This window comes from Camarhynchus parvulus, chromosome 3 (assembly GCF_901933205.1).
Source record: "Camarhynchus parvulus chromosome 3, STF_HiC, whole genome shotgun sequence".
Lineage (NCBI taxonomy): Eukaryota > Metazoa > Chordata > Aves > Passeriformes > Thraupidae > Camarhynchus > Camarhynchus parvulus.
This window is the reverse complement of record NC_044573.1, coordinates 46,010,121-46,034,439: the sequence shown is the minus strand read 5'-3', so window position 1 is coordinate 46,034,439 and position 24,319 is coordinate 46,010,121. Positions and strand designations below refer to the sequence as shown.

Here is a 24,319-nt window from a genome sequence, read left to right as displayed (position 1 = left end):
GTTCATAAGTCCATCCTTTCATTTGGGTAGACTACTCCCACATAAGGATGTGAATTTTTCATTTTAAGGGCTGGATTGCAGCTTATGTTTCATTGCTTAACCACAAACACATATTAAAAATGCATAACTGATTAGCTTTTCAAAGCCATTTCATTTTGCTAAAGGAATGGCAGGGGCACTGAATGAAACTATGTGGACTAGTCCAGAGGAGCAGACTACTTTAACGGAAATACAACTGGGGCTCATATTTTGCTTCCTTCAATGATGTAATTTAGAAAAATGTAAAAAAAAATTTGTTTCCAGTTAGTCAGGACACAAAGGGATAACCTCCTTTATGGAAGAAGGTGAACATCCAGAAAGGAGTGGGCATGAAATTTGAGGGCAGACAGAAAAAAGTAACCGCTGATGATTGAGTTTGTAGTAAAGTAAGTGAGAATTAGGTATTTAAAACTTATTTGTATGTTCAAACTTTGAATTTGCCTACAATTTAAGGAATAATCTTTGATTGTGTTATAGGTGAATGCTTGGTACTATTTTGCTAATTGTTTCCATAAATAATTCAAAAAACAAGGATGTTAAAAATCTATTTTAACTTTCAATTCCTGGCAAATATTGCAATTGTACAAATTGTATGCATCTAGCTAATCAGTTTATTTTGACACACAATAAATGAAACAGCCACATTTTGTCTAAACTTCTGCTTGAGTTCTACTTTTCTCTCAGCTTAAATTGAAGAGCAAAAAGCAAAAAACCCATAGATGAGGAAGTATATGTCCCAAGAGAACCAGCTCAATTATGTTAAGCGCTCAGCTCAATTATGTTAATAATCTTAAGCTTGTTCAACCTACTGTCATTAGTCAGTCCCTCCATTTCCCTCTACAGAAATCTATTCCTTTCCTTCTTATTGCAGCAAGATGTGATTTGTTTAGGAGCACCTCATCTCCCTTTTCCTCCATTCAATAATATTGTTCTCTCAGTTAAATTGATTCCGCTGTTTACGTGGCTTCTCTCTAAATGAGAGAGGCTCACTGAAGGAATGATCTACTCTTAAATTAGCTACAACAGAAAGCCATTTTGATTTATGCCAGCTCATTTCACAAGTGTGACTGAGAATTCAACTATGCAAACAGCTGTACCAGCACAATGGAAGGAGAACGTCTGCAAAGGAAAGAAGGTCAATGTAAGTATATGACTGGCTTGAAACTTCAAGGGGAAGAGATTATTTTTTAGGCAAAACTGCTCTAGACAATCTGTATATGCTGCAGCATGGCAGGAAGTAGCCTAAATAGGTTACAGCTGCACAAATGGTTCATGAAGCCCTTTCGGATGGAGAAACTTCAGAATGTGGTTGACATCCCTGCTCACTTCCTCAGAGTTTGTGTTAGGCTGTCCCAGACACATCCTGCAAATTAGCAGAACCCTTGTGACCAAGTCAGGGTTTAGGGTGAAACAAGTCCATGGGAGTAAAACTCAGTTTGCAGACCTCCCATGATGAAGGACATGAAATACAGTTGACAGAAGCCTCCAGTGAGACTGGTGAGATTGGTTTTAATATCAGAGGGACAGACATTGCTTCAACAATATACCCCTTACCAGCCCCAGATAGAAACTGTCATGTCTTAAGATGATGGAGAATTGAGAAGAAGCTGTTGACAATATCTGATCAACTTGACTACCTGCTGACTGCACTTTTGAGGAACGGAACCTTTCTCAATCTTCCTAACATCTCTGTTCTTTATATTCCTGAAGTGACAGCAGTGATTGAAGGGGAAGACAGTGTCCTTTAATTCTGGCACAGAGTTTCTTTTAAGAGTAGAATCACTAATACATGTAATTTACTTCAGATATTAACAGGAAGATCAAGTGACATTTGGGAAGAAAACCTTTCCCTACACTAACAAATACTGTTTGCTTTTTATGTGAAATAGTGGATTCATTTTAGTTCGTTTTACTGATCTGGAGATAATGGTAGATATTATTATAGTTGATGTGCTCTCTGCTCTCTTTCTGGACTAATGCCAGATTGGCCCTAAGATTCACTGCTAACCTGGAACATTTCCTGGAACATTTGTTCTCTCCATGCTCCAAATATGCCTCCAGGATTCAGAATCCTGACACAGAAAGTCTGGGTACCAAGCACATTCAAGAAAAGCTTGAAGAAGATGATCTATTCAACAGCAATTTTAAAAGATTTTGTGAAATCAGTGATTTGAATCAAAACAGATTCAGTTGTGTATGGCCCTTTTCAGGATAAACAATTATAAAACCAGATGTTTAGGGTTTTTTTAGAAGTTACATTCTACAACCACAGCTCTAGTCTAGTTAGATGTTATGGACTCAAATACTTTGAAAATGTGGTGCTTTGTCTGTCTCTCTTGCTGACACAGTTTTGCAATTTGTGTGGTATTACAAGCCTGCTGAGATGTCTGCCTTCCAGTGGTGTTGAAACCCACTTGAGAACAATAACATATTTGAATGGAGAAATACTAGGCGTAGCCTGGCATCCTCAAAAGACTGTAAAAAAATACATACCTCCTGGTTTCTTTCTAGGCTGCTATGCCCACACAGAAAACTCCTTACCCTTTAAAAGAACTTGTCTTTCCTTCAAATATGTCTTATAAATTATCTTGCCTTATAATGTCTGCAGAACCTCTTCAGAACAGTCAGACATCTGGAGAACTAGTTCATCATAGTGACAATTGTCTCTGTTTTTTTTCTTTGTGCTTCCCTGTCTGTCTTTGTATGCTCTTCTTAAATTTGGATGGAATCACAGAAAAGAGTTGGCTACGCTTCTGAGAGCTAATGCTAGAGGAGTTCTGGTGATTTCTATCACTGGGATTCCTGGGAATTCCTGAAAATGTGCTTCACTTGTTCCAGGAATTCACAAAGGAAACTGAACAAGTGCAGAGTAGCTCCTTTTATCACTCATAATCTGCTACTGTTAGATTTAGAAATCACTAACAGTTTTTCCTCTGTTTCATTGCTCGCAGGAAAACAGCCAAACTTGAAGAACTAATAGGGTTAGAAGTTGATGAATCATTGAAAACTGATCATCTCCTGCTTTTATATGTATTCCTAATTTGATTTTAACTGCAGTCATTCCCTGAAGTGATGATTAAGACATAGCTGGAATTGAAATTAATACAGAATAAGAAGAAAACCATGTAAACTTACCATTCAGTGTAATATTAATGCAAAATGCCACACAGGGAAGTTATTTTAAACATCTCTGGGCTCCATATTTTAGGCTGCTATCAGGCTTTTATCATTTTACTGGTTGAAATCTAGCCTTAAGCATGAAAAGCAAACTCAGTACCAGGTTTGTTTTTATCTTATTCATTTTTATAAATTTCAAATATCTAGAAGACTAAATTAGGTTGTTCACAGTACTGACAAACTCATGAGCATGACCAAATACAAATAAATGATGGTTTAAATAGTACAATGATAATTCATCACAGTATGTAATATTCCATTTGTGCTATAAACACCTGCCTAAATAACACTAAGTAGGGCTTACTAAAATGTTGAGCAGATTTACCCCTGCTGAATACTTTAGAAGCTAGCCTGCAATCAAAGGCTGGATTTTTCTTTTATGTTAATTGCCAAATGAGACAAATAAACATAGGTTTTACAAATGTTTGAACAGGTCACCAAGAAATCTATATATTATGATTCCTGAATTATTTACCTGTTTTGATCTCTCCTTTTTAGGGTATATTACAGGTAAAACTGCAGGCTCTCTAATTAACAGGACTAGCTTATGTTCATTTAAAATAATTTAAATCTGTCATTAATTGGATCATCAACATGTGTTTCGCAATTAGTCAAGAGTGAGATGACTTTTAAGATATGGAGGCAAACATAGTGTGCTCCAGCCTGATGGTATGCTGTGCCATTGGGAGCAGTGTATTCTACTAACAGAGCACAGAACTCTAAAGCTCAGCTTTTGAAGGCTTTAGTAGAGGGGTCTCTCAAGAGCTGTAGCATTATTCTAAATTCTGGGTGCAGCTTCACAATAGGTCCTGACTGATCTAACTTCAGCTTGAAATTGAAAGACATGACCCCACCCTGTCTCTGCCTTCAGATGGACACTCCCACTGTGCTCTGGGACTCTTAGCAATATAGCCCAGGAATAATTTCCTTTCATTTCAAGGGGAGCAGCAGGGCTAAGCTTTGGGAATGAGGGTGAGAGGCAGGAGGATGCCCTTCAATTACAAGATGAAGTATGGTGGGTGAACAAGCAAGACAGGATTCCAACTCAAGTACTTTCAGTACTTCTGCACAGTCAAAGGCAAAACAGATTACAATTCAATACTGAGAAAACTCATCTGCTTCTAAAATATCCTGATTAGGGATCTGTTTAGATGGGATAGGAGCTCCTGCATTCTAAGTCCATCCTCCAACCATCACAAACAAGTATGCAATCTAACCTTTTCAAAAATCCAAGCTTCATTTAAAACTGAGAATATTTTTCTGCAACTGTCACTATTCAGAAGACTCTTCCTGAATATCACTGCTCTAATTTTTGCTCTAATAGACATCAGTGGCATTCCTTGTTAATTGTCATTTTTCTAGGTTATAGAGAACATACTTTTTAAATCTCTGCACAATGGTGCAGTTAGAGCTTAGGTCAGTTGGTTAGAGCCTGCTCCTGTAAATACCAAGATTGTGAGTTCAATCACTTTATGGGCCATTCACTTAAGAGTTGGACCTGATGATTGTAATGGGTCCCTTTCCCCACCTTTTTTCCTATATTCTATATACTTTTCTATATTCAACTAATCTTTCTCAAATGTGGTTCATATCAGGAAGACAGAACCAGCACATGCACCGAGGGCACATCATGCTGCATGATTGTCCTATTTCTTTTCTGTGCCACAAGTGTTAACTGCTGGTCACTGACAAAGTGGGCTGAGTGCATTAGGCAGACCTTTGGTCTGGCCTACCACAGCTATTATAATTTTCTTAGAAAGTTTGTCCAGATTTTTCTCTTCTGTTATTTCTGGAAGAAGAATTTTCAGTGTGTAAAAGAAACCTTTTCTAGTTCCTGTGACATTCTTTCCTATTCAGACACTTTAACCTGGTTTTATTATTACAGCAAAATGCTCCTGTGGTACCTGTAGGAAATAGTGACTGCATTTTGTTGAATAGGACCTCTCTACTTTATGTCATCAATAAATTTCTTCAGACTACTTTTTTTTTTGTGTAAACAGTATCTCCTCCAAGGCTAAACTTCAAAATTTTCACTAATAACTCCTCTACAGCTTTTCCTTTAAATCTTGTGTCTAGAAAATCAATACAACTGCCTGATATTTATTTTGATATCTTTCAGTTTTCCTCTTGGTAAACTCTTACAATTCAACATGAATTGCATTATGTCCCATATACTGCCATGTATATTATCAAGGCTGGACAGCAGAGTCTTGGCCATTTTCTAGTTTTTCTTATATGTAGATGTAAGAATTATTATGTTTGCTCTTGCAATTTTTAACAAAGTTTTAAGCAATAAAGATTTGAAGAAAAGCAGCACCAATGTCACTCGAGGGCACCACCCTATCAGACAGACTTTATAAACAAGGCTGCTGCCATACTGCAGCATTTCTGCAGCATCAAACATGACCACGGCAGTAGACAGGCCCATAACATTATTGGCTAATAAGGAAGAAGTGGATGTAAGAGTGCCATTTCTGCAGTCTGCTTTAGGAGAAAGAACCAACAGTAACACTTTTGGGAAACATGACCAGAGAGAGCAATGGAAAGTATTAAGACGGGCCAATGTGACTGCTTAAGATATGAATAGAAGGTGGAAGAGTAATAGGGTGGGAGCTCTGCCGATACTGCAAGGAATAATGTGCATAACCTGGTCGGAGCCACGGTGACTTGGAAACATACCTTAGAGTAGTTGAACATACTGTTTCTTGTGGTTTATTATATAAATGATACTTTAATCAAACCCAGATGAAGCCCTTGACAGATTCCTGTCAGGAAGCATATCTCCTCAGACAAGGGCTGGGAGAAATTAAAAGCAAGGCCTCTGTTTCCTCTAATTGTAGGCAGAAGCCATTGTTGAAATTCTTAAGATGCTTAACTCAGCTTTATTTGGTCTTATTTAACGCAAATAAAAAAATTCACATTTTTCTTTCCAAGAACAATTTCTTGGAAAAAACCCAATACCTACCTCCGGTGACAATGACTTTTGCCTTTCCACAGTATGTGAAGGCATTTACTCCTTTCGGGACAGAAAATTCCTTTACAGGTCTGCAATCATTAATAAAACAATCATGTAAGAAATATTTGGAAAATACAGTCTACAGTCATTCTGCCTTATTTTTCTGTAGTATACAAAATAGCTGTTTGCAATGTATGCAATCTCATGTTAAAAGCAAATTGATTTACAACAGAGACTTAGACTGATACTGGCATCAACAAAACAGGAAGAGTGCACTTTCCATTAAAGAAATAAATATTCAATCTGCACACCTGAATTTTTTAACAGGCAAACTCCTGCTAAACAGACTGCTAAAATGGTAGCTGTTGCCAAAGTAAGCTGCACACAAGCTTGTGTGCTTAAAGCAGTTTATCACTGAGGAAAACTACCAAAGAAACTGTGTTTGCTTGTTTCAGACATGGAGGTCTACTGTGATCTCAATGTTACATTAAGTAAGTGCAGTTACTTTTCTGCTGCTTCTCTTCAATGTACGGTACAATGAATAATGCTTATATGATCTATTTTGTGTTGTGTGTCAGCATGAAGAGATCACAAGTATATGAAGCTCAACAGTTATTCTACTACATTCACTGCTAAATCATGGGAATTCAAACAGACAACACAGACTGATATTGACTCAGTGTCCCTTCTAAACTCATGCTTTGAGCAACTTCTGCTTGCCTCTCCAAGTTTCATTCATTGCTACAAATGAGAGAATATTTTATGGATTTTGGGTGTAGCTATAGCAGGGTTAACACCTGCCATTCCCAGGAAACAATGACTGCCACTGTAAATAGGCTGTACAGAACTAAATAAGAATACTTTTAATTTTTTCCTTTGAAATTCAGACAAGTATTAGTTCATCTATTCTGGGCTAAAGCAGCCATCAGTATTGAAAACCATAAATGGGGGTGGCAGAAAATCTGACATAAGACTCTGGAAACTTCAAGGAATTAATGAAAGAGCTTGTTATTTCTAGGCAAGTGTAAATAAAACGCTGTTTGCTTCCTATTATTTAGAGTGAGAAAATATTTCTTTCCAGAACTCTAACAGAGAAGTCTTAATTCTCTTGACAGGACAAAATAACAATTAATTGATTTAAATGTATACTAACAGATTTCCTAAGAATTTTTCACCTTTTATACTTCTATATAACTGTCCATTAGCTTTTTAATGGACAGTCTTGATACTATTCCAAGATCAATGGGAATAAGGGATTCTGGCACTGGTGAAGTCCTGCTCAAGCCACGGCCTTGCAATAGAAGCACCTTGTGCTTCTATTATTCTATTCCATCCATATCTCTCTTTTTTAGATACTTTACAAGAAGATATTGTAGCTGTTCATCAGCCATTATTGACAACAAACTTAAGTCCTATAAGAGAGAAGATGCATCCTTCTTGGAGTACAAAAACAATTCCTTGCTACAAAGTTAATTGGGGAAATTTCTTTTGTTAGAACCAGTAAATCATATTTCTAAACTATGTCATTTGATCTATAGATATTTTTAGGACTATTAATTTCATTTTAACAGCTGTGTAATTTTTCAGTTGTCTAAATATAATTTCATCTATCTACTGTGAGAAACTGCTTAGAGATATGTATTTATTGCATATGTATTTATTGCATTTTCAGATGCAACTATAGCCAGTGTGAAATGAAAAAGAACTGCCAATATAGTTGCAGTTTATGTTCTGAATTGAAGTATATGATGGTAGCATCTACTCTTTTGACTAGACTTTTTGCTCTGCAGTCTTCTTTCTCTCTAACTAATTATATTTTTCCAAAGCTCCCAACAAAAGCAAGCAGGATTTCTCAGCTTTTCAACTGACACAGTATGTGACCTTGGACAATCTAAAAGTGTTTCATAGTTAACTTTCCCCATCCTCAACAGACATGCAATACTCATAAAACCCAAAGTTACTGTATTCATTCAAGAATAAAAACAAGAATATTTATGGCATGTGTTATACAAGAAATAAACCAGATTATAATAACTGTGGCTACTAGCCTTAAAAAATCTATTAATCTCTCTGGATGTACCTCACAGAGGAATTGAGAAGCTGATCTAATATTTACAATATTTTGAAACATTTGAATGAAAAGTTCAATTTATATATTATTTATAGGTCTTTCTTACAACAAACTGAATTTGTATTATTTAGTTGTTCTATGAAATTCTCTGAACTCACAGACTAATTAGGCTTGGAATCAGTTAAATCAGCTAATAGCATTGATGAGCCATATGAATTAGGACTTGGTACAAATAAGGAGGCCATAACCTCTTTCTGCTGCATGGTAGAACCACTTCACAGCCCTTAGAATAAATTGTGCTCTTGGTTTAATCTTGTATAACTCAAACTTGTGAAAATAAAACTGTAAATGAAATTTAGTAGGGTTTATTTTTGATTTGGTATAAATTTTAAATGAATGGATATATGATATATGTGCAAGAAACCAATCATTTTTCCAACTAAAATTTGCTTGCTGAGGAGAAATTGGAGGAGACAACACTGTCAACATAACATATTTTAAGGGTTCTGAGTCCTGAACATATATGAACAGTCCTCTCCTACATCAAAAGCTAGCACACAAAAATATCCAAGCATTTAAACAACTGTATTTTTGCTTTTATTAGCAATGCTAATAGAAAAGGCAGATTCAATATAACAAGATGACATCTCATGAGGCACTGATCTCCAGCAGTTATAAAGCAGAAGATCTATTGTTTTCTACAGGATGTCAGATACTTACAAGTGGTCCTCTAGTCGCTTTATGTCATCTAAAACAAATGAATTAATACTGTCTGTGGAGCAGGATCCAAAACGTTTTAGGGTAGGAAAATACTTAACCTTCCCAACCCAGTCATCGTGCAGCTTGCGTTTAGGCCTAGGGATATAAATGGAGAAGCCATTAGGCTGCAGTAGCAACTACTGTGATGTGCCTGTAGGTGGACAGGGGTTTTGCCAGTGAGATCATACACACAACCAGTGCTAACAGCTAATATCCAGGGCAGACACAGAACCACTCTTCCAAATCAAATGCAAGCAGGGAGATGGTCGGGGTTGAACCATGCTCTTTTCTAGTCACAATAATGCTTCCATCTCATGGGGCACAAAAAAGCTGTTCCTTTGTCAAACAGGATAACAGCAATTGTGAATTCTGCCCTTGAATTGTATTCTGCATCCTCTCAGCTGTAAGATCTCTTGTAAAATCTTCTACTGAAAATGATGGCACTTCTTTCAGTCAACAAGAAGCAAATCATACTTACTGCAGTTTGAAAAATTATTTTCTTTAGTTAGATGGACTTAATTTAGAAACAGAAGCTAATCCTCCACTTAGGGCAAACAAAATCCAAATTAAAAATGAAACATAATGCAATACTAATAACATTTTATCATAAGCAACTTACATGTCAAAAGATTCAGCATCCATGACTTTAAATTGTGATACTTTTCCAGCTTTAGATTGTTTCATTATGAAGTCATCACTGGTGATAGTAAGCAGATAAACATAACCCTTATCATCTCCCATTAAGATGGTATCCCTAGCCAGGTTATCTGCCATAGTCACCGTAGAAACACAGAGCAGGCAGTTTTTCATTGGTTTGATGACAAAGCCATTACCCTGTGGAATGTGGTAGAGAGTTTATTAGACATTGCATAAGGGTCCTTAAATTGAATCTATCATGCTTATCTAGCTACATCAGCATTCAAATCTTGACTTTGTTTTTTCTTTAGGCGGCCCCTGTGCTGTTTCCTGGTATCAGAAACTCATGGAAGGCCATCACAAAGAGGAGTTAAAAGCAAATCCTAGAGATTTAAGCAAGATTTTGTTTCATAGCTAGCTTTTTGTATTTCAGTGAAAAAGTATTAATTACAAATTCTAGGAAGGACCTCTGCATACTGCGTGGGATGGTTTATTTGCTAAGACCGTATATTGTTTCCTGCTCAAAACGAAGATGATCTCTACAAGAAAATTGGAAATAACCAAATTAAAGAATAATTCAAACCACAAATTATAGCAGTAATACACAGGAAGAATCTATATCAGAGTCCTAATTAATAATACAGCCTGGGAGTGTCAAGTGTACTAATATGGGTAGGTGATTCAATTTTTGAAGCACAGAAATAGTGTGAATGAATACAGTTGCAAGACACTGTGGTATTTTGCTAGAAGGCCCAGGAATGGGATTCAGGGTCACCTGCATTACATTGTTTATTGATTCTACTGCCCAACTCCATCTGTTATTTGGTTAAATCATCCTTGCCAACCTAAACTAGAACTGTTTGCATGCCATAGGAATTAACTGCATCAATGCTGTCTGTGTAGCACAGAAACACTGGAGATGTAATAGAGATAGGACTGTCCACATATTATTTCTGTGGTCTTGAAAGAGAGCTGCACCTGTTCATCAACAGGATACCTGCAGCCCTCACTGCGGGTAATGAGGGAACTTGGAGAATAATAGGTGGAGAATAAATATTTGAGCCCTCCTCCAAGAAGTCCAATTGGATTGACAAAAAGACTTAAATTGACCTCTCTGAGCTTGGGAAGCAACCTTTTAATATTGGAAAAAAATCCTAAAAAAAACATATCCAAAAAATAATTACTTTGCTTCTCCTCATCATCTCAGCTAACTTAGAATTTCCAAGAGAAGTTCCAGGAACAGGAAGAAAAAGCTAAGATATGTGTCAGCAAAAATGCATAAGAGATTAAAGAGAACTTTAACAATTTGGACATACATTATTAACATCAAAATGTTTTTTTATCTTAGAAAGTCCTGAACAAAACACAGGTGATGAAGAAATATTTCCTTTAAATCAGGAAGTTACCTCAAAAGAATCTTTGTTATATTCCTTGTAAAACATGTTCCTTGAGTCTTAATAGATTCTGAGATATATATATGCCCATGCACACATTTTAGGTATACAGGTGCACATATATGCACTAGATACACATGGAAAATAAATTCTTCGGGGGTTTGTTTGCACCATAGTGTAAAATTTTTCTTTTTCTACCAAGCTTTTAATATACTTTAATAATCCCATTTGGCATGTAGAGAGTATCCCTCCTTTAGTGTGAATTCCACTGTTTCACTGAGTTCCTATAACAACAAAAGTGAAAAGTCTTCATCCTGTTAGACCAAAGGGATGTGAATGTATATCAGAAGCAAAGACTGATCAACTTTCAGGTTTCATTCTGGCATTTGTCTGATCCAACATAATACCTCTCTCTCTTTTGATTTATAGTCCCAGAGAATGATTGTGCTTTCAGTTACAGCCACGACGTATTTCAGATTAGGCAGGAAATCACATCCAGTGATCCAAGCAGTATCCTGAAGAAAATAAAAAGAGTAGCTAAAAAAGGATTTTCTCTGTAAATTTATCAACTTTTCTATCACGTAAGTACATATTTTAAACCATTTCCACATAACTCACATATGTTCTGCACTAGCACATGTAGGTCTAGTTCCACTGAGAGCTCTACTCCAGGAATAGTTCATACATGAAGTTACAGAGGCACCAGGCTCAACCTCTGCTATCAATGACTCACCTGAGAGGCACAAATGTTGCACAGGAGAGGATACAATAAACATATAGTGTTAGTTGAACTGGAATAACACTCTGAAAAAGCACTCTGAGCAGAGAAAGCTTAAGCTAAAACATCATAGTAAAGCAGATTAAGCTTTTACCTGGATACAGTTTGGTTTGAAACAAAAGAAATTTAAAGGCAGTCCAAAATTTCAGCTATAAAGACAAAACTGAAAAAAATGCTTACGAAAATAAGTAACTTTATGTAATAATTTTAATCCTCCCAATGGGTAGGTCAACTATTTACAAATATATACATCTGCTCATATTAAGCCATTGTTCAAGTATACCTCCTATCATACAGGTATTAATGTAAAACAATTTCTCTTGCAAAGTATAGATCAGAGTCCTGATGCTTCTACTTTTATTTCCATTGTTGTACACAATATTGATTTTGCTCGTAGTGTAAAGGGTCCAAAATCCTGACAGAGGATATCAACGCTCTGTTGCAGGAGAAAGCTTTTTTCCTTCCTAATGATCTGTGGGCAGGTGGTAATACATTTACAAGGATTTTTTGTGCTCTTTACTACAATAAACATGTGGAAAATGTCAGTCCTGCAGAGGCCTTGTGGATTGTTTGGTAATTCTTATGGAAGAGGTTGTTAACTGTGGCTTTTTGAGGTCCTTATAATAGTGTCAGATAACAATGACTAAATGGCTTGAAAAAGATGATTTTACGTTTGTAGTCACTAATTTGTCACTAATTTTACATTTGTTACTAATTTGTTGTGATGATGCAGTCAAAGTAACAGGTTTCAGCTTCAGAGGAAAGGTTATAAGAATTTCTCTTGTTAGTGCTGCTATACTTGACAGACAAACTAGGCTGCTGTACCAGAAAAACCCTTTCATTATTTTCTTATCCATCCTGTCACTCAAGGGCTCTTATCTTTCCTCCTTTCTTTCACACATTTTATGGCAAAGATGTCCTTCAATGGTCCTAATATTGCCACAGCTGCCAAATATTGTCCCCCTCACATTCATTGAGGAACCATTTTAAGACAAGTGCTTAGTGTTCAAAAAGGAAAGGGACCCTGCAGCCCACTGCAGCATCAGGCTAGCACTCCAGCTTCTTCCATCTTCTTTCCCTTGACATCTCTGGGGGAGATCCTACCTTTGCATATTTGAACTGGGGAAAGTGGCTCCTACAAGCAAAGTAGGAATGACTAAAATTCACTCCTGTAGCACTTCTGTAGGAGAAGCTTAATTCTAGTAGAAGTTTCCAAAAGTCAATTGGTCTCAAGAATATTTCTCACAATTACCCATCTGCACTGATTCCACAGGTCAGATTAGCCAGTACAATAAATTAAACATAGCTGAGGCCCAGAGCTGTTTTCTGAGTTGGAGTAGTAGGGCCTCTGTTGTGGAGTACTTCTATTGTATTTTAGAACTCCCACAATGCCTCCTGGCACAAGATACCCCATTGACTTTTAGGACAAGGGGTCACATCACTTTGCTAAGACTGATGTCTCTTGTCTACAGATCATCTGAAAGAAGCTCATTACCAAAAATCTGCAGTGATGCTCCCAGGGTACACACAAGGTTTTAATGCTTACACTGTGCAGCCAATCATCCACCCAGCAAAATGTAGAACTGTTTTTCATTAATAAACTTAAAATTTTACTTATTTAAATTTTACAGTGACAATTGAAGTTTTGGATTTTAGAAGAAAAAGTTCTGGCAAGAAAATGAGTAAAGGAAAATATCGCAGAAAAAGAAGCATTCACCTGAGGTTTCATTTATCAGAGGAAAGAAATCAAGTTACTCAATTGTTTCAACAACTGAAAGGAATAAATTGAAACTATTTGACCTACAGCATCCTATGAAAAATTACGCAGAAGTCTCAAAATTAGAATTGACATTAGAATAATGCTCAGTTTCTACTTATTTCAATTTAGTACATGCTGATTTTTACTTAAAATTATTTAACAGGAAGGAGACAAAAAAGAACTTACTTCAATATTGATGGTTGTCAGAACCTTCATCTGAAAAATCAAGAAAGATATGGTCACAATAACAAAGTAGTTCTTAATTTAAAAGTCTAAACAGAGTAATCTCTTCTCTCCACAGGCAGATCAGAACAATAATTGCTAACTGAAAGAGCAGGTAGTTAAGATCCGAGAAAGATGCTTAACCTGCCTGCTGTCTGTTGTTCTTTATATTGTGAGGAACTTAAAACTTCTCTTTCCCTCACAATTGTTCCATAGTTTCTGGTTTGGTTTGGGGTTTCTACATTGAGATGTTGAAGTGAAGAAAATAAGTAAAACCCCCTCATTTTTACAACATACAGAGTACAGATCAGCTGGTCTTCTGATGGAATTGTGCTTTTAATGGTTTTTGACAGCTAAAACAGCATCAGCTCCTGTGAGAAATAGGGTTTATCATACAGTAACTCAAGCTAACACTGGCCCAATGCCATGTCAACTAGTGCCAGCAAAATGCCTGGCAGAGGCAGCACTTCAGGCTGCAAACAGGAATAACCACATTGGTATGGCACCTTTCACCAAAGGTAACTACTAGAAGACAGAGTAACACGTGGCTGAAAACCTGAAGTGTTTAAAGTGTCACCATCGTCCAGCAGAGACGGGGTTATCTTCTATGTCCTTTAACAAAACTACTAAGCTTTCAAAAGCAGTTTCAACCTTTTCCCTCCTGAAACACCCACAGATGATTTTTCAGCTCCTCCTGCCCCTGCCCCTGATCAGTAATTATTCAACAGCACCTCATATCCATCCCAGCAATTCCACATTTCATAAACCAAGAAGCTAGGATCAAAGTCTTTCTTCCCATGGAAGTGAGATTCTAGGTGTCATCATGGACAGCCTTTGAACAGAGTTTAAGAGTATTGTTAACCAAGAGATGGATATCCATGCACTGCATCAGACTTGGCTTTATCTACAGAAAGTATGTCCTTAAGGCTGCCTACTCCTACAGGTCTCATGTGCTGGTCAAGGCAGTATCTGTCTGAGAACCTGAGCAATGTGTGTCTCATGTTCTGGAGTAACCTGGAAGCAGTTGATGGTATAAAGCTGTATACAGGTGTTGAGTCATATCAGGCCCACATTCCTTGCAGAAAGCAATGCTTAGCCCTCAAACAGAATCATGGAATCATAGAATAATTAAGGCTGGAAAAGATCTTTAAGATGATCAAGTTCAACTGTAAAACTAACACTGCCAAGTCTACCACTAGATCATGTCCCCAACAGCCACTTCTATACATCTTTTGAATACCTCCAGGGCTGGTGACTCAACCACTCCCCTAGGCACTTCCAATGGTTGACAACTCTTTGGATAATAGAAATGATTCCTAATATCCAATCCAATCCTCTCCTGGCACATCATGGGGCTTTCGTAATGCCTTAGTCATTTTCAGAACACAGATTTCTAAATGGGAGTTGAGGTCCCCCAGTGTTAAGCAGCTGGGTGTAAAATAACTTACATTGCAGTCACTGATGTCAGATAACATCAGTCCAGCCTATGAGGAGGCAACAATTCAACTTGAAAATAGCAGGGGCAGGTAGGGGGTAGGGAGGAGAGATGTTTTTAATCTTACACTTTGGGAAATTATTTTTCATAAGAGGGATAATGTTCTGGAGGACAGACTTTCAAATAAATTATTTCAGCATTTACCAAAACTGCAGTACTGCTTTGTTATTTAACCATCCACAGGAGTCCTTTCTTGGTTTAAATGCTCCTGTCATAGGCATTATGCACCAATTAACTAAAACCCCTAGAAAGCATTCATGCTGCTTTAAAGTTTTACTGCATTGCCTGAAATAAATTTTAAGAAACTGGTTGCACTAAAATTGTACAAATGTAAAGCACCAATGAGCATAGATGTGCGATAGCCTGGGTTTCTGTATGACACATTCTATCTCATAGCCTCTACAGGCGCATACCACTAAATAGTAATATAATCATGTGGGAAATTAATGTACAAACTTTAGTTTAACAGCATCTTAAACCTAAATTTCTACTTATAATGGTACAGATATCCTTACATTTTACTGATGAGGGAACTAACGGTGAGCCAGTGTCATGCAGACTGTTGTGAAACTCATGACTTTCAAGCTTCTAGAGGTTGCTGTATTGAATAAATCTTATTTGCAAACAACTGTCTCTGTCCATTCTAAATATTTTCAGTAGCTGTAGAAAACAGTTAATTCTCTGATTTCCACTCTATATCTAAAAGTTAATTCCACTAGCATTTTTTTTTATTTAGGGAAACCTTTTCTAAACAGAAATGCAGATTATTTTCTATTAAATTAATTTCTATGAAGAATGTCTATTATTAGACATCTCTACCTTCCACCAACTTGTGTGGACTGTCTAGTAGGTTTATAATTGAAAAGAACAATGTATATTTCCTGCTGTACTTAAAAATATAGAAAAATTTAACTTTGATAAGAAAGATATGTAGGTTTTTTAATGGGAAAATTTGAATGCTAGATCACAGTCCACTCAGTTCTCCTATGTACTGCTAATGGAATAATAAAAGAGTTTGATTTAGAATTACCTTTTTGTTAAACACAGTTATCAATCCTTTCTGAGAGGCTGTTACTGTGAGATGCAGAAGGGGTACCTTTACTATACCCTTGATCACATCTTTTCTCTTGACAACTGTCAATGACAAAACATTACTCTTCATCTTACAGAAACTGAACACATAAACAAACAGAACAATATTATTAAGGAAAACATAAACAAATAGAACTATATTAGTAAGAACAGTTTCTCTTCCTGAAATGCATTTTGGCGCCATACGCAAGGCAGTGATGCAAGATATCATAAATTATCCCATACTTGGTTAATTAATCATGTTGCATTTTAAATATCATTAATGTAATAATTCTGGATGTGCCACATCTTCCTCCATATTTTCAAAAAATACAGAAAGACAATGTGTAATTGCATAAATAAACAGTCTGGTTCAGAAAAAGTCATAATTTCAAAATAATTTAGGAATATGGAGAACTGGGAAATGCAGTAGTGGAGTGTTCAATGTTTAGCAAAAACGCATGAATTCTGGAACACGGAAGAAGAAGAGGAAGAAGCATGAATGGGCAAAGACAGACGTGTGATCTTATTACCCTACTTTCAGTGAGCAGCCCACCACATTAGAAAAAATATAGTTTTTGATATAAGATGAAGTATGTCACCTGAATGAGTAATCTGCTGTTTTTCAGATACAAGCAAAATCATGCTTTCTTTCGATGGGGAAGGCATGCCAACGCTTTCTCTGCTAAAACAGCCAAAAATCTAAACAAAATAAAATAGAACTAAACAAGTAATTTATTGTAAAACTACTTCTTGAAGATACGTGTATAAAGTCAAATAGTTATCTCACACTTTATAATTGAATATTCTTTGAGTAAGTACCTTAGTATTACTTCCTTTAACCATTAGCTGTCAGTATGACTTCAGACTGCTGAGATCTGATACTCAGGCACAATCTTTCTTCAACGTTTGTAAAGAAGTCAGCTTACACAGGGCTTCTAGGAATACAGCCCATCCATTTTTTAAAGTTGTTAGTACAGTTCTACTTTGCAAATAACCATATTCAATTTCCATTTTCCTGGTCTACCTACCTCAACTAGGGAAAAAAAACCCTCAAACCAAAACTAGCAAAAGGCAGACAAAACAGACAACTCCATGTTTATAAACAAAGTCATTCAATGCAGCATAGTGGTTTAGCCAACACAGAAGAACTTTTCCATAAAGATATGTAGATTCCCATTTGCTTGAAAAGAAATGTAATATAAAGACAATTTAAAAAAAAATTCCTCTTTTGGCCGTCTCCCTAAGCCTGACAAGGTTCCACTTGAACATGATGAAGATCTCTGCACAGGATAGTCATGTAAGCAGATTATTTCTACTCCAGGGTGTGAATTTTTCAGTTGAAATTCCCTACAAATCTCATGCTCTGTACCCAAAAGCAGTTTAGTAATTTCTTTAGTAAATTTGTCCCACTTAGCTGTACAGATTTTTTAAACTCCTTTCTCAAATTATGGACATTACATATACTTTGATTCCTGAGTTCTAAAAGCAATGTCCTTTTGGATGGGAGACAAAATGCTGTATTTTATTCTAGTTCAGTATTTTCCATTTTATACAATAGAACTACCATTTTGATTCTTTGAGAGATTCAGATGTACATATTTCAAAAAAAATACTCTCACATAGCATTACTCTTCATCTTTCACTTCAGCGCTCCCTCCTTTCCATACACATAATTATTAGCTATCATACATCCATGTTTTTCAAGAAAGTTTATAGGCAAGCCATATTAAAAGACTGTCATCAGTCAGCTCACACTTGGTAAAATTTGAGAAATGCCCATAGAAAGGGTCCTAGGGAATTTTATTCCAAGGAAATCATGCACAGATTTCAAAAGGAAACTAAAGAGGCTTCACCTCTTTTACTACATCCCATACTGTGCTTGCTTGTGTAATTATGTAGCCAAATTATTTATGTAATTATGTAATTTGGTAACTAGTCTGACTGCATTAAAAACTCAGTAAGGTTTTGGAGTAAATGATCCACACTCCAGCAAACATACAGAGCTTCCCTTATTTCTCTTATAAACTAAGGAGCCTGAACATAATTTGCTACTCTTCTGCTACCCTAAACAAAGGACAGTCAGTCCTTCAGACTGTCAGCTATTTTCCAGATTTGCCCCAAGCCCTCCTTGAAGGAAATCTTTAATGGCTAACATGAGCAAAATCCATGATTAATGTGACACTGTAAGTAAAAACAATGGTTAAGAAGGGTAGTAACCAGAAATGTTCCCACACAGAACCTTATTAAATAGAAATGGCTGAACATACCGTTTTTAGGATGATACTAGGAAATCACTTAATAGCAATGGTTGATAACATGTAAGGAACAGACGATTGGGTATCTTCAAGGTTCCAATATTAGCACATTGTTCCAGAGTAACATAAAATGTAAATATGCTGACGAATTCATAGTTCATGTCACTTGCTAATACCCTGCTGGACTTTAGGTCCAGCAAGGTTTTGCCACATATACCATGCCTCCTATGCTATTGTAGGAAAGTCACTGTGTGCTGGGAGTTACGTCCCTTCTGCACAATTCTGTCTTCGGGTAAGAAACAACCAAAAAAATTCTTGTAGCAATATATGATGATGGGTGCTCTTGATAAGGATTGGCTCTAACAATCTAGGAATCAGTAGTTTTAAAGAACAGTTACCTGAAACACTATCCATGGTAAGTACCTTAATAAAAGACACATTTCTAGAGCAAGTGTTCATTTCTCAAAACATGTGCAAATAAAAAAGAGCACCATGTTTAAAAAATCCTGACAAAGTACTTTTTCACAAAATGTGAAAACCTGGGTGCTATGGAGATAATCTTCTCAGGTGGATTCAGAAATAACTTACAAATGGATAGATTAAAAATCCAGGAAGGGAGTGCACACAGAGTGCATTTGCAACTCTGGCAGAGGAAATCCTTAATATATGTGCAGACAGATGCAAAGAGGGTAAATTTGATCTACTGTTTCACAGTTACCTCATTCTTACATGCTTTTTACAAAGGTTTGCTATTTACCAATATTAGAGACTGAAAATTGATTACAAACATCTCATTCATCTACAGGACTAAATAATATATGCATAATTCTCTGGTTCAAAAATTCTACTAAAATGCTGCTCTACCTTTAAGGCTTCATATTCAAAGTAAGGGTCAGATTTATGCTGTGAACAGGGGAAGAGAAAGGCAAGGAAGCAGAGGTAAGAGAAAAGAGAGGAAAGGAGAAAAAGAGGAAGCATTGCTGAAGGTTTACCTAAAGATAGACTTATCCTCAGAGCACAAATGGCATACTGTCATCATAAGAGATTTTGCGTTTTTTCAAGAAGCCTGAGAACGATATACATTACTGATGTAATTCTGAAGACTGAACACACCCAGGCTTCAGGCAGCTAGGATAAATAACAAGAGAGCGCCTCATTCTGCCTTGGAGCTCATGAACAACAGACTGGTGAACAAGATACACAGTCAAATACTGCCACCATTTAAAATTCTAATTAGTTTTTCATATTTAAGAAAACTTTAGAAATCCTTACCTCAAGCCATTCTGGCCTTTCATCAGGGTTGCTGATAATCTTCCTGAAAAAGGCCTGAATATACCGATCCTTGACTGCTGAACCAAAAAGTGTTCGTGTGGTTTTATAGAACTTTTCATAATCTATCTCATCTGTATGGGAGGAACAATGTCCACACAGTTTAAAACTGGCAAGCTACAGATTCCTTTCTTATCCACCCCACCTCTGGTTTTATTTCTTCTTCAATACCAATAGCACGGAAGTTCCAGCTTCTCACATTGTATTCACTAAAGCATTTGAAAAGAAAAAAAATCAGTCCTAATATTTGCTCTTTTCAAAATTACCTAATTTGCAATGCCTGACATGAAATAGATAAAATAGTAGGTGAAAAATGCTTACTTCTTTTTTCTTCCCTCACTTACGATAATTCTGATTTGTTTTTTTGCACCTGAATGGTGTGTGGGATAAAGTTTATCCTTTCAAGTAACAATAACCACTTGCATTGAGAAAAGCAAAATTTTACCCTCATTATTTACAATTGATTACTGTAATTACATAATTTATCAAGTTTGTGCTTTTACAGAAACAAGTTAGCATTGTGCTAACTTCTGTATGTGGCAACTCCACTAGTTATATTTTCTGAGTGATCACCGTGGCCTTATAATTTGGCCAGAAATCCTAACAGAAGGAGAAAAGAACTTTCACAGTGCAATCTCTCTATTTCCTGTAAAAATCAAATAGTTACAGTTAGAACACTAATTTGAAGGAAATTATCATCTCTCTATGATATGTTCTCTCCATGTGAAAATTACACTTTACCATGCGAATTAGTATCTCATACCATCATCTTTAGTATACAAGCCTGAACTCTCCTTGGTCTTCTGGATGATCATTTTTTCAACTAGATTCTGGAACTGCTCCAAAGCATTCTTGAAATCAATCGATTCAAGAGCAAAGCAACCCTCCTTATCACGACTCTTCTTTCCAGACATCCTTTATGAACAGAAGACAAGAGGGAGAGCTCTTCTTACAGCCATGTCCAAGCCTTGCTTTGCTCCTTTAACTCCCACATGAGTTCATGTGAGATGCAGCTGCATGACAGGTATACCAAACATTACATAATAAAAAAGAGAAGACCCTAGCTTAGCATCTCGAGCTGGCAAACAGTGTAGTGAACTATGGATGTCACAACATCCCATCACACCACAGAATCCCACTCACTGAGTGCCCCCAGGTCATGAACCAGGATCACTAAGTAACCTGGCATGTGAGATTATTTCATTTTATCTCATCTAATTGGTGACAGAAAGACTTAATGCTTTTTTTCACAGCACAGTTAGGGTTGGAAGGGACCTCTGGAGATCATACAGGCCAACCTCACTGCCAAGGCAGGGTCACTTAGAGCAGGTGACACAGGAACACATCCAGGTGGTTTTTTAGTGTCTCCAGAGAGGTATGTCCCCTCAGGCTTTTAGTAACATTTTTCCAAATGTTTCTTTGGGGAGAGAGCTGAAGAAGTGGAAAGCATTGAGCATGTATTAATTGCATGAATAAATGTGACCTTTAGCTCTCCTTTCACCTCCTTTATTTTACAGATCAATAAATATCAGCCCTTTATCACTACACTGAGCACAAAACTTTGTTCTAAAGTATAACTTGTAGTAAAGTGTCGAGCATTGATCTTCAGACACAAAAATATGGAGAATCCAACATGTTTGTTTCAAAGCGTAATTGCACAAACTGTTAAAATTTAAGCCTCTTTGTGTGGCTTATGCTTCCTTTCAGCAGTTCTTGTAATATCTTCACTAATTTAGTTGGTACATTCTCGTACTAGGGGCCTTTTTACCTGGACTACTTCTCCTTTCCTTTAGGTTTCAATATAATTGTGATTCTTACGCACATTTTTCATATTTTCAATATCTTTAGATGCCACATTACTGAGCTATATCAGAATAGGCAAATGGTGAATTTCGGACTACTTGTTAAACTCACTTTTCTGTAGACCACACTGATCAATTTCTTTGTATTGTTCTTTAGCTACTGATCTCCAGATCCACTTTGCTACCACTTCAACAAGGTTGATGCCAGATTTACAGGATAAGGCTTTCTTGGATTCCTGTGCGTGGAGTCTTAGCTCTATGGAGACTCTGTAGTTGAAAATGAGAAATTATATTTTATATTTTCTCATAGCAATCTAGAGGATTGATATCAGGCATGTTTCAAGAATATTCCAGTCACCCCTTCAAAGAACCAAAACAAATAAAGGCAGTAGCCTTCACACACACTCAGCACATCAGCTAAATGACATTTTTGAAACATATAGGGAAAGCAACTAATTGGTATTAAACAGTTACTAAAAATAATGGAAATATCTCTGCATGAAATAGCTAGTTCTTCAGGGAAAGTGGTGCCTCATGATATGCTACCTAACACAAGCAATCCAACAGCCTGGAATTCTATCATTTCAAGGGGAAGAACCCAAAATTTCTGGGAACTTCTGCTCTACTGCAATTAAGCATTTATTTTGATTAGAATAAGGAAAAGAGCTTGACAGAGAAAAGAAGCAATGATGCCTGGAAAAGGGAGAGATAGCTTGAGGATACATTTTTGCTGTTCCAACAGTAATTCTCCAGGAAAATATTTCCTTTGTGTGTCAAGGTACTCAGTGGATGGTCAGACACTATATCTTGGTTAGAGTTGGGGTGCATTTGACATACTGCATCCAGATGAATTCTTGTTATGCAGTGTTTCTTGCTGATTAATTTTTCCAGCCTCTCTCATCTAAGCTTGTATGACATCAGGTTATATTCTCATTTCCCAGTCAATTTCAGTGGTTTAAGGTTCATGAAGGGTATTTAGCATCCACCCTTGGAGCAGAGAAGCTAAGAACAGAAATCTATGTTTTGTTATCTTGCAAAAATCCATGTGGAAACTTCATGTTATGTAACATAATGAAAACACAAAGAAACCCCCAATGAGGAATCATTGCTTTCAGTACCAGTTGATTCTGTTGTCTTCAATGTTTATAATAAAAAAAAAAAGTACAGTAGAATTTAAAAATAAGATGTGATGACTGAGTGGACTGAAAAAACAAAGTAGAGAAGATAGGAATTGCATTAGAAGATAAGCAAAGTCTAAAAGGCAAATTCAATATTTAATTGATGAGTCAGGAAGTCCTTGCATTAGCAGCCCTACAGTAGCATTAACTGAACGAAAAGCATTTCCTTCACTGTCTCTCTTACTGATAGTGTGGAAAGCACTAGAGATGGATTATGATATAATTGATGTATATTCAGAAGTTGACTCTCTCAACTCTTCTTACCACACAATCTAATTAGTCTCAGTTATTGGGAATTCTCAGATACAAAGACAATGATATGTCTGTACAGGTGAAAAGAACAGCTGCAGCAAGTTCATTGTAAGATTGGCACCTCATTTGAAAAATCAATAATTTTCAGTCTTTATCTCAATAACTACCGTAAGTCTATGAAATGCCATGCAAGTTTTAAAATTCTGACCATGTAATTGGATGGCTCATAACAAATAACCCAAACGTACTGAAGAAGACAAACAGCAAAGGTGATAGATGTTCTTTCCTGCCTGTACCAGGCTGCCAGTCACTCTTCTTGGTGGTCTCATGCAAAACCAAATTCTCCCCATATAAAATGATGGTTCAGAGCAGCCCGAAATGGATCACATAGTGGATCTAAACTGGCCCTAGTTGTCCCTAAAGAGGTTCTGGGACATAAAAGATTGTTTCTGACTCTGATTTTGGTCAAGTCCAGTAATTTAAAAGGGAAAAAAATAATCAGTCCCTGAAGACGCTCTCTTTGATAAGATTACCCACCCTTTGCTATCTCTTCCTTATAAACATCCTGTTAAACCTGGCTGTGTTTAAGCTGAATCAGGATAGAGATGCTTCAGTTCAGACTGACTGAACTCTCTGACCAGTATGGGGCTGGGCAAGTAATAAATGTTAGCACTGTCAAAATTAAATTTCTTCTGTGAAACGGTGTTTAAGGGGTGCTATTATGCTGATATTTACATTAGGTCACTCTTTTTTTCTACTGGCTCAATTTTTCACTTTTCTTTTGATATTAACACCCCACAAGCGCTCCTTGCTATAAAGTGCATCTGCTCCTCTCTGTCATTAACAGCAGCTGAAATGATCAAGTGATAGTTTAAAAAACTGCATTTCCTATGAACTATATATTGATTTGTATGTTGGGCTCTGGCAAATGACAACAAGGCAGTGAGGCTGTAAACACTTTACGTTTGTCACTTTATGTTTGTCACACTAACAAGAAGCTGCAGCATATGTATGAACTACTATGCAAGGTAGTTATTCCTTAAAAGAAACCAGCTTATATCACAAATGAATTTAAAAGTGATATTGTTGCAAACACTGGTGTTGCTGGTCTTACAATGGTTATACTGCGCTAGTGTCTAGAGT

The 24,319-nt window shown here is 36.6% G+C and overlaps 1 protein-coding gene across 1 annotated transcript in view; it reads right to left on the bottom strand.

Moving 5' to 3' along the window:
- The window catches only part of WDR64 (WD repeat domain 64), a 58,201-nt gene extending 37,343 nt beyond the window's left edge, over positions 1-20,858 (bottom strand). Inside the window, exons 1-9 of the mRNA XM_030944746.1 lie at positions 20,708-20,858; positions 19,888-20,018; positions 16,960-17,059; positions 16,317-16,420; positions 13,756-13,785; positions 11,440-11,547; positions 9,622-9,836; positions 8,964-9,098; positions 6,182-6,261 (exon numbers count right to left, since the gene is read on the bottom strand). Of these exons, the coding sequence (XP_030800606.1) occupies positions 6,182-6,261; positions 8,964-9,098; positions 9,622-9,836; positions 11,440-11,547; positions 13,756-13,785; positions 16,317-16,420; positions 16,960-17,059; positions 19,888-20,018; positions 20,708-20,858 (1,054 nt within the window). The remainder of the gene's footprint in view (positions 1-6,181; positions 6,262-8,963; positions 9,099-9,621; positions 9,837-11,439; positions 11,548-13,755; positions 13,786-16,316; positions 16,421-16,959; positions 17,060-19,887; positions 20,019-20,707) is intronic.
- Between the last annotated feature and the right edge of the window lie 3,461 nt (positions 20,859-24,319).